The 11,670-nt window shown below is 38.6% G+C and overlaps 1 protein-coding gene across 4 annotated transcripts in view; it reads right to left on the bottom strand.

The window, feature by feature from the left end:
- Positions 1–3,765: 3,765 nt before the first annotated feature.
- SLC6A1 (solute carrier family 6 member 1) overlaps positions 3,766–11,670 on the bottom strand; it is a 60,431-nt gene continuing 52,526 nt past the window's right edge. For all 4 annotated transcript variants that reach the window (XM_035558286.2, XM_035558289.2, XM_035558290.2 and 1 more), the window contains 3 exons: positions 10,714–10,814; positions 8,442–8,609; positions 3,766–6,221 (listed from right to left, as the gene is read on the bottom strand). In XM_035558286.2, the coding sequence (XP_035414179.1) occupies positions 6,117–6,221; positions 8,442–8,609; positions 10,714–10,814 (374 nt within the window). In that variant the 3' untranslated portion in view covers positions 3,766–6,116. The remainder of the gene's footprint in view (positions 6,222–8,441; positions 8,610–10,713; positions 10,815–11,670) is intronic.

Below are 11,670 nucleotides of genomic sequence, written 5' to 3'. Positions count from 1 at the left end.
ATATCCCAATATGACTAAAGCACCATTGCTGGCAAAACACATTAATTGTTGTCCTTGTGACAATGCCTCATCCACCCTGTCCTCCTCCTAGGCAGTCCTGGGCACATTTAGCACCATCCTGTACTTATGACTCACAAATAACTCACCAATTACCTCAGCCTGTTTGACATTTAAGATAATAACTGAATATTTGCCTTATTTGCCATAATCTTAGTGAGACCATTTACACACCCAGGGGGAAAAAAAAAAAACAACAAAACCAACAAAGCAAAACAAAACAAAACACCAACACAAATGTTAGACTGAAAAATAATGCAAGTTCTCCCCCACTAATTCATAAACTTTAAAATAGGGGGCAATTTTTGAATGACTGCACCTGCGAAGTGTGCGTGCACGCATGGGGTTGGTACTGGGCATTGCTGGTTCACTCTGCTGTAACCTGGCTGATGGATGGTGGTGTTTTAAGGCGAGCTCATGGGCTGTGTAGCTGCTAGAGCTAATGACCTAAGTGTTTGATCAGAAAACAGAATGAAAATGCAGCAATAGAGACATGCGCCCCCAAATGAATTGGATTTCCTTCTGTGAAAATAGGAAAAAAAAAAACAAAAAACAAAACTCAATGTCCATAAAACATCAGCAGAAAAGACTGGCAGAATTATTGCCTGGCCTCAACTTGTTTGCATGTAGAGGAAGGTGTAAAACATGGCAACAGTTTCATCAGCATCAGAGGACGAGTAATCTCTGTAGAGTGATGCAAGTTATTTTTCACTTTACCCTCTCTAATTTCTCTTTGTTTTCTGATCCTTTTGGTCTCTCTCTCTCTCATTCATTTTTATTTTTAATTCACAACAAGAGAAGAAGTAAGGCTGACATAGACTAGGAAAAAAAGGAAAAGTTGCACATGGGTAGAAACGTGACATTCTTATCTGCTTTATTTCAAACAGCTTTCTACTCAGTCGGTGCCACTTGTCATGAAAATAATCTTGACTGCTGCTCTTTTCATCCTTGGCATCACTTTTTATTGATTCCTGTACTGGAGGGCTGCTTTGTCTTCCTGGAGGAGATGTGAATTACACCTGCCCCACCACAGCCACTGTGCAGTCACTGTGGCTGCCGGGAGAGGACCCAAAGGAGTAGCAAAGCTATAGGTGATGATCAGAAGGTGCTGCAGAAATTACTGCTGCCCATCTCTTCCACAGCAGCAAAGGGCTAAGTGGCCATGCGTAGTGTACGTACGTGTGTTTTTTTTTTTTTTTTCCCATGATTTATGGCCCTGAGTAATATGAGAAGTTGGGAAAAAAAGAGATGAAAAAAGTAGAAAGAACTTTTAGACTCTTACAAGCCTGGAGCCTTCCTTCTTGTTCTGATGAGTGACCAGTGAGACTGGTTGAGCTGTGGTAGCTTGGGTGACTTACAAGCTCCTAGGTAGCAGCTACAGCTGCAGTAAACACTTAGCTCTGAGCTGCGCAGCCCAGGTTCCTGGGCAAAAAGCCTTTCATGCTGAGCTCCTCACCAAGTCCGTCTGTTTGTAGGTTGGCATCCAACAGGCTTCTTTACTGTGCCCCTTCCCTGGAGTGGCTGGGGCCGAGATGTGGCTGTCTGGCAGTCTGAGTGCCACCCGCTTCCGCTGCGCCTGGCTGGGTTAAGTGGCGGCTGCCAAAGGCGGGTGAAGGTGCTTTGGCAGGCAGGAGCTGCTGCTGCGTGCTTACGGCCAGCCTAAGGTGAGACTGTGCACACCTGGACACAGCCGTGCCTCTGGGCTGTAGCTCCTATCCCAGCTCCTCCTCCCTGGAGAACAAGCCAACAGTGGGAGCTGCGTAATTGTAATAGTTAATTGTAATAATGCTATAGTGTCCAGGGCAGAACAGAGCAGAAATAAGCAGGCTTAAAACAAACAAAAAAAAAAATCCCCAAGAGCGACATAGTGTTATTTTAGAATAAAAGCACATGTAGCTGAACTAATACTCCTGACGAACAAGGACATGGCTTTCTCTCAGGGCATCCTGCAGTCCTGTAGGGAATAAGTGACCTTATTTGCATTTTTCTTGTTGAATTGCTGTCGGGATTTTTGCAGCATGGCAAGAGAAAATTCCTCCAGGAGAACATGGAAATATCACAGCACTAACGCAATATCTTTCAACCAGGTTCCTTTTCCTCAGCCATTCTTTGCCCCTTGCATTGCCATCTGGACAGCCACCCAGCACTGAACAGTGCGTCTCCTTCTCTCCAATGCAACTCCTTTTTCTTACAACATAGTCTGAAAGCCACTGATACAATACATAAATAAACCTTAAATCTTAACGCCCACAAAATAAGCCTTAAGGATGATTTAAATTTTTCTCTGTATTTCAAAACCATTGAAGTTGCTCCTTCACCCTTTTCCAGAAATAATAAGCTGTCGTCTTCCCTACATGCTTCTGCCCTTCCTCCCCAGCCTTTTTTTTTTTTTTTTTTTGAAAGCAGAGCAAGGAGCTTCCCTCCTCTTCTACTTGCACATTTGAGTGCTCCTTTTTCAAGGCAGCATTTCGAATTTGAAGTTTATGATTTTGGACGCTTTTATCAGGAACATTTTCAGCTCTAATCATGTTCTCTAAATTGCTCTGACTTTTTCCCAGCATGATGTCCAATTTTCTAGTTAGATAATTAAATTCAGAGCATAGGAGCATTTCAGCTCTTTAGCAAAGGTATTGCATTAGACCCAGATGTAAGACAAACTGCTGTGGAACTCGCGTGACATAGTCTCTGATGATGTCAACTGATAGAGAGAAAAAATGACTTTTGAAGCAGTATCTTCATCTCTGTTTAGCATAATGCCACTGTTTCCCCAGCCCATTGGCTTCATCTTCGTGTCAGCAGAGGCGTAGAAATCAGTGACTTCAGGTGCTGCAGTTCACACGCCTGTGTACCAGCAGAAAGGTCCAGCAGACATGGGCATAGCTGTAAATACTCGAAGGTCCCTCTCTCCATAGCGACAGCAGTAGCATGAGCAGAAGCAGGTGCCCAGCAAGCCCTCCAGCCCTGCCTGCCACCAGTACAGGATCAGAGTGCTACAGAGGGCTCCACTCACTGATCACATCACTCCAAAACATTTGGCATTTAACCACTTTTATGCTTCTCTGTCTAACAGTGCCTCCAGTGTGGAGGTGTGTCTACACCAGCTGCCCTGCTTCCTCTCCTGCCTGCCTGTTGGAGTAATATATGTGATATAGATGCTAGGTCTTAACTCATCAGGTAGTTAAACACTAGCTGGAGTTCCTGCCAACCACAGGGAATTTAACACAATTAAACCTATACTCAGGTTTTTCAGACTACAAGGCAAAACTGATTAAGTTCCAGAAATTAACTTCTTTTTTTAATCTGAATTTTTTTATAGCTGCTGCTTGAGTTGGTAAAATGAGCTATAAAATTGGTTTTATTTTTTTTTTTTTTAAATTGTAGAGTAAGAACTTATTGAGCATCCCTATTCAGTTAGAACCAACAGTGAGTACGAGAGAGGCAGAGATACAACTCTGAAATCAACATCATGTAGCTTGCTCTTCTGCGGCAGACCATGCATCAGGAACAATCACCTTATAAGCTTACTATATAATTTGTGCACATACCTACTAAATTATAGTAATAGCATTATAGATTAATTGTACACATCACAAATATGATACAGCTCTTTGATATTTAAAAATGATACCCAAAACATTTAGAACTTGCTTCACAGAAAGTAATTTAACACACGTTGGTTTTGTCCAATGAAAGACTGCATAATTCTGAATTTAATGTATAATATAACCTTTATTCTTTTTCCTCTAAACTCTTGGAAACTTACATAACAATCGTGCTTTAATTATGACACCATTTATAGACATTTAAAATGCATCTTAATTTATAAATATTTTACATTTGGTCCATAGAACAGGTTGCAATTTACTAAATAATACTGTACTCTTTTAAACAGGCTCTGTATATATTTTTGAATATGTATATATTACATATATATTTTTATATAGAGATAGATTTGCTTGGTGTTCAGATAATTCCTTATTGCAAAAAGCATATATGATCATACAATAATCTTTTCTTTCAGGGCAAGTACTACAAAAAAGATACAGCTATTCACAGTTTACACACAGTAGTTCTACAACACTATTTTGTGCTATATGATAAGTTTGTACAGCTTTTTGCTAAAGAGCAGGTCTGTCATAATTGTTTACAATCAAACATTAAATACTGCATTTTTCTTAGAACAACATGGGACTTGATTACATTAAACGATAAAGTTGGAATTTTTATCCTTAGTCTAATGAAATTCACAATTATAATGTGCATGTATCATGTATAATGTGTGTGTAGGATGTACATTTTTCCTCTAAATCCCAAAGACTTACAGGACTTCTGCATTTCATCTATGGACATTTAGGATGCAGCTTAGATCTCATAGTATTTTACAATTGATCTATGTATGATACAGTTTAGATCTACCAAACATACTCTGAGATTTTATGATGTAGTTTGAAATACATGTGTATTATATATATTATTTCTACAATAATGTGCTTGACATTCTGAGAATAATACCTTATTGCAAGAACATGTTTGTCACCTTCAGACAAAAACAACGAAAAACCCAACATTCACAGTTAACATGTTTTTCACGTAGAAGTTCTACATAAATTGTGCTATCTAACATTGTACGTTGCACAAAAATTTGCTGAAAAGCATGTTTCATTGCACGGTTCTGTCACAGTCATTTACAATCAAACATCAAATACTGCATTTTCCGTAATCCTTTGTGTCTGTCATATAGCTGCCAAACAAGAAATGCCATACGGGACTAACTGCATTTTCCACACAGGGCAAAACTTCCATTAGCTGAACGGGGTTTCTAGCTATGTGGCAAATGCAGATGGAGCCCAGAGTAGAAATTTATATTATTGAAATAGCTTTCCCTCCTGCCTTCATCACCACAAATAATATGTAAATAAAAATGAAACTGTTTTCAAAGTGCTAATGATCCATATTTTATAATTTGCTTATTTCAAACTGTTCAAGTCCTTTAATAGATTAAAAAGGACAGTTGTGAAATTAAACCCTAAATTAGAATTACAAGGATGAGCTTCAATCTTTAAGCCATTGTTTTGGCTTCTATTTTGGTGGCAATGCAATAATAGTGTAATAATAACAGCATAATAAAAGCTCAAGTACTCTGAGCTTGAATTGCAAATACTTTACCTTTTTTTTTCCTGGGAATATTCAAAGAGCTCTTAAGAACTGGATATTCTCATTTTGCTAAAAAAGTTAGAAGTCACATTTTTGGCCTCTAACATCTGCAATTCGTATAGTATTGATTCACAGAGATAGGTTCTTTTTATAAGACACAGTATATATTTTCAAAAGAAATTCACAATCTTATGTGAAAGTTATCCTGAAAGGCTAAGCACAGGTAGTGTTTACAGCCATTCTATGCTGTATTACTACAAATAGCCGTAAAACTTGATTTGTAGTAGGAATGTTTATAAAGGCTGCATCTACTGTGACTAAGTTAATTGAAAGAAGTCTCTTCCCCCTCAAATGGCCTTGACCAGAACAAATTTTAAGGGCAGACTTTTTCATTGGAAATCACTTGGTTACAAAATACTTCGTTCTTTTGTACAAAACAATTCCAAACTTAATTTTACTCCTGCAAAGTCAGAAATAACAGTCTTGGGATTCAGCGGTAAGAAATATTGATAAACTACTAAAAATCAGTAGCACAAAACCTCAAATAGTCGTGCTAAAAGGTAGATTAAAAAGGTCTTGCACATCAATTTACAAATTCCAAGATATGCAACTATTACTGTGAAAGGATAAAAACATTAACAGTCTGTGGATTGCCAGAGAACACAAAATACTGTCAACATCTGAGCTCACGCAATGGTTGGATCATACCCATGGCGATTCCCTTATAGTGGAGATGACCTTTTTTCTTTTTTTTCCTCTTTTTTTTTTTTTTTTTTTTTTGCCGCTAGAGGTAGGTAATTATATTCTCAGACATAAATTTGTGGTCATATTCAACCTTTTTTTTTTTTTTTTTTTTTTTTCCCCACTCTCCTGGAGTAGTATGGTTACTTTTGCAATATAGGCATTTAGATGTAGGCTTCTTTGTTTGCAGAGTTGCTCTGTTGTGCCTGGTCCGGCCCATTTTCAGGATGACTGATGTCTTCACTTGGCTGAATCATAACTTGGATGCGCTGTTTAAAGAACAAAAGATGTGAAGCAGTCAAAAAATTGTTCCTAAGCTTTATTTTTATTTTAAGGCCATCCTAAACACTTCTCTGTAGGTATCACAGCTAAAATGAACAATTAAGTCCATCTCCCAATGGCCTAGAAAAGAAGTAAATCTCATATACTAAAGACATTACCAAAAAACACTACTGATATTGAGCAAAGTCACAGAACAGCCCACTCCACTCAAATAAGAAAATTTACTGATGATAGGAATGGCTGTTGATTAACAGCACAGCACGTCCTGAGACTTGAACACACAAGCTAAGGCTCTCACTTAAAGCCCTTTGCTACATGGCATTACTAGAATGGGAGCAAAAATTTACAGAAACAAATTGTCTCAGTCTCGTTCCTACGCAGAAAGCAGAGGCACAAGTATTAGATTATTTTGATTTTTTGCTAGTTTATGACAGTCAAGCAGGTGTAAATGGATACGGTGTTTAATGCAATGCCTAGTGGAAAAAAATTTGGAGAGACTACATAATGGGGTAGGAGACTAGAGACTCTGTTGCAAGCCCACAAGTCAAATGCAGAGGCTAAAAGTTTGCAGTGGGCAACAGGGACCCAGTTGGGTCTCAGAAGTGGTGGTGATCCACCCTGGGGGTCAGAAAGGATGAGAGGGAACTGGCTGCAGCTTCTGGGAGCTACTACCTCCAGGAACGCAACAGGTAAGGTAAACTTGTATTTAAGATCTTTTTATTTGTGTTTGGTCTCTCTTAGTCCTTTGGGGTTCTCCATTCATGAAGCTTATCTGCCTAGCTCACATTTGTGCCAAGAAAGAGTCCAGTTTTGAATGTTAAAGCTTGTGAGTGCTGTAAGCGTCTCCTCTAATCTAATGATCATTTGCCAATACTTCCAAAAATGGGACCTTAAACCACAGGAAGACTGAGAGGAGGAACTTTTGCTGTGGGGTCTTCCATAACCCTGGTCAGCGCAACAATTTTCCCTTTGCACATAAATGTTTCCATAAGACCAAGATAAAGATACTCAAGAAGTAGGAGTCAAGAACAAGAATGTATCAATAACCAGGAACGTTTTGCAGGCTTCTTCGAAGCATTGCTGAGTCTTTTCAAATTTGCTGAAGACAAATATTTGGATACAGGTCTGAGCAATTCACGAGGCATTTCTTGTCAATTCTGCTTAAGATCATCTGTCTTTTTCAAGGATGACTCTGTCAGCTGATTTTAGAATATTCCAGAAGTTCTCACAAAATCAGTTTGACACACGGTCATGAAGGAGAGAGCTGAAGATGTGTCTCATGCACAGAATAAGATCATTGCCTGAGGAGGGAAAACTGAGGGTGCGCACAGATTTTAAAAAATTAAGGAGGGCAATTGTACATAACTGTCCAGTGTTCTGGTCAATAACTTTATTAGCATTTCACACTCCTTTAGCAGCATTTCCCTGAGGATCTTAAAATGAATTTAAAATGGATTTAAGCCGTAAGATGCCTCTCTTGCCTGGAAGAGAGATGCCTCTCTCATATCTCCTTTTTAACAGATGGAAAAAGGAATCAGGGAGAGACTAAGAGCAAAATTCACTGAGAGAAAGGCTTCTTCTAATGTTCTTCACTGAGTAACTATTCATAGAAATCCCTTAACTGAAGACCAAAGGAAAGTGCAGTATAATCATAAGATGCGCACCCAAGATTTGATGCTCACCTTTTCTCAGCTGCAATACAAGGCAGTTGCTGCAATTTTGAAGAGGTGAAATGTAGAATAGCAGCTCAAATATTTGGTCACATTGCAGGAAGATGCTAAATAGGGTCACTATGCATAGACTCATGGAAACCAAGAGCTACCTTAGTTCACTCCCAAGAGAGTTTGGCTCCAGTTCCTTAGAACATCACCTGCCTTGATATATGACAGTATGTCTTCTGTTAATGTGAACCATTTTTGTAAACTGCTACCTTGTTTTCTAGGTGTAAGGAGCTGGGATGCAAAGTGTCTGGAACTGTCAATACCTGGAAAAAAGACTACATTTACTGTGGGGATTGTGTTGAACTATAGACACAGTCTTGTTTCTCTGGTACGTGTTTTTGTGTTTTTCATCTTGATGCAAAATAACTGGCTAAGGTGGTGAGGCCACAGAACAGATATAACTAGAGATAACTGCCCAGCAATCTTTTGTCAGTGTGCCCAGGTCGTACAAGATTCAATGATGAAGACAGGAAAAGAGACACTTACCTGTTTTAAGGAGCCTTTCAGGGTAAGAAACATATATGCCATATAGCCTGGTATCAGCACCATAGAAGACAAAGCCATGAACCAGCCAACCCCTTGGCCCCATTTGGGGAAAACATAGCTTCCCATTGTGAGAGGAGTCATTTGGACAGCGCTGAAGATAAATACTCCCTGCAAAATACAGTAGGGGGAAAAAAAGGTTCGGATGAGATTTCCAGAGTGTTCTATGTTCAAACATTTTTCTGGATTGACTTGAACCTCAAGCCTCCTTCCACATCCAAACACAGAGAAAAGGGTTCCTTTGCTCCCGGGTGATAAGCCACCAGGCACTAGCTTGGAGACGGGGCCTGCAGGTCAGTCTTCCAGATGGAGGTTGCAGAAAACAGGCAAGTGTCAGCACACTGCACTGACTGATTCCCTGCTCGCTTATTCTCTAGTGTGGGAATCTGTAAATACCTGAATTGTAATTCTGCAGTTGTGAAGTTGCTTGTTGGTTTACACCAAGTTTCTGTTTCAGTACAGCTCTACCAAACTGGTTAGCAACAGACTCCTGTATAAAAACATTTTTTTTTTTTTTTTTTTAAAGCCTGGCTCTCCAGTATCTGACCTCTCTAGTATTGCCACCTAAGAGTGTTTGGCCCAAAGGCTTTGATATTGTTTGGGCCCTCCAAGCAAATGGAAGTGAGGTCAGACAGAAGGGAACTTATGGTTCAGTAAGTGGCAACAGATTTGGTCTGAAAGAACTTGGCTTATGAAATTCAAAAACCACCGAGTTTTTCCAAAACAAGAGATGGGGAGATAGTTTACCTGGCAGCTTCTTACCAAAATTAATGTCTCAAGTAAACACTATATTTTCACATATATACATCTGTATCTCAGATTATTCAGATATGCAGGTGTTGGGAATACACTGGTATTAGTAGAGTCCTCAGAAAACCTGCACAAAATTAGAGGGAAGGGGGCTATTGAGAAAGACAGGAGTTCTGGGTACTACTTCCCCAATAATACCTACGTACACGTACCACTGAACTGCAGCACTTGTCGGATGCTTTTTTTGTGGTTTGCAAACAGATGACCTGCAAACATGGTATTTTTTAACTCTAGGTTCCCAAGGCAGACTTCTGTCTTTCTTGTCCTGTTGTAATTTGGGAAAATGTGCTAAATTGAATCAGTAAAGAAAGAAGCTTATTCTAATCCCAGTTTCAGGCCCTGTGCAGAGTATTGTCTCAGACAGGAGAAAGTAGAGTGGCAGATTTTATTAGCACATCATCGCCACCTGTGACCTTTCATTGGACAACAAATTCTGTTCAAGACTTTAAAAGAAAGGAGAAATTTGATAGGTTTCATGTAAAGTATTGCTCTTCTCCCTAATATCCCACTGAAATAAACAAAAAGTATTCTTCATGCTTTCCTGAACATTTGTTTTCAGAAAAATTAAAGCCTTCATTTGAATACAGATGAATCAAGGAACCCTCCCTTTAGTACCTCTCTTTAGTGTCTGTTTTTCTATGGCCTTTGTCTACCTATATGGGAATATCAGAGAAATATCAGTGAGTGAAAGGTATTGTGTGATGTACAATTGTGCCTACCTGAAAACATTTTTTATATTGCATTTGGGTTTACTACAGTCTGTGTATTAATCTTATATTTCTTTGCTTATAATTTCCAAAATATACTGATGGGCTTAAATGGATAAAGCTTAGAATCAGTAGAAGATGGTACTGTGGTTTCCAGGGCACAAAATCCTTGCAAGGTTTGCCAGAAAAAAATCAGTAGCAATGTCATATAAATTGGATAGTATATTCCACAGAATCCCATGAAAGATCTTCAGTTTATAATCCCAAACTGTTACCAGAATAGCACATGTGAAGGAATTCTGTTTACAAGATATGGCCATTTCTTGTGTATATGGAGAGTTTAGACTTCAGAGAGAATTGTAAATTTTATGTAAGAATACAGAAAGTGGTTAAAATTGTGTTTAATTGTGTTTCTTAGAGTTTTCTGTCTGTGCCAATGAACTGAGCTTTTGACAAGTTACCATTTTCAGAGGACTAATACAAATCTTGAAATTGTGCAAGAACTTTTTTCTTAGGGCACAGACTTCCTCTAATGACACTGGGTTTTGCCTATTGCCTTTAATTGCCTATTGCTCACATACTTAAATAAGGAATGAGGTCAGGTTTAGTATGAATTTGTGGGGATGGAATGACAATACTGTAGTACAGTCTACCTCATTTATCTCTCTTAAATGATATTATAAAAGTTTGTTTCTTACTGCCACAATGATAGGAGTAAAAAATGACCAGCAGAGTTTCCACCAGATGCAGGGTCTGTATCCTACCATCTCTTGGATGTTGTCATAAAATCTATTAACACCTACAAATAAAAATAAGAAACAGTAATGGAAACATATCAGACGATTAATTCAGTTGAAAGGCTAATACTTTTGAGAGAGACTATCATAAATGATGAGGCATATTTGGAAGCTCTGTACAGACAACATAACATTTAACCTACTTGAATGGGAAATAAATGTGCAAACTCAGAAGCTCCAAAAACAATTTGCTCTCATTTTTATATATCGTAATTAATTAAATCATCAACCAGCAAACTTATTCCCCTGCAAAGGCCGAGGAAGTCTACACATCTGAAGGTCAGATGCAATAAATCACCACTGGTATATTTCACTCTAAGTCTTACTAAAATGAAAGATTTAGAATGACATTTTACAAAGTAGACTAAAATAAATAAATAAATCCATACCAACCTCAGCCAACAGCACAGGATTCACTCTGTGTGGGCATATACACACCATATACATGCAGTACTGCAAAGAGTAGCCCTTCTGCTACTGCTGTCTGCCAAGGTACATCTATTGCATTACTTATAGCTTCAAATTAGATTTCTTCATTACTTAGCTGGTGCATTTTTCCATTCACTTTTGCTGGATTCATATACAGTACCTCTCCCTTTTATTAAAGCTGTTTCTTTCTCTTAAACCCATTTAAAGACAGCAGAAAGACTCCAGTTATCTCTCTCTGAATCAGTTTTGCAATATAAATGAAAGTTTCTTAGTAATCACAGGCGAAGGTCATTGGAAGGGCTAACACAGAATTAAGGTCAAATATACAAATACTATGGCAAGAGTAGGATCTATATTCATTTATCTTTATATGCAGAGCTTGTCAGCCCAGACTTCTGGACATTTTAGGGCAATTATGCAAGACAATTG

The sequence above is a fragment of the Cygnus atratus genome, chromosome 10 (genome assembly GCF_013377495.2).
Source record: "Cygnus atratus isolate AKBS03 ecotype Queensland, Australia chromosome 10, CAtr_DNAZoo_HiC_assembly, whole genome shotgun sequence".
In the NCBI taxonomy this organism is placed as follows: Eukaryota; Metazoa; Chordata; class Aves; order Anseriformes; family Anatidae; genus Cygnus; species Cygnus atratus.
Note: the sequence above shows the minus strand (reverse complement) of the source record. Positions and strands in the feature narration are given on the sequence as shown.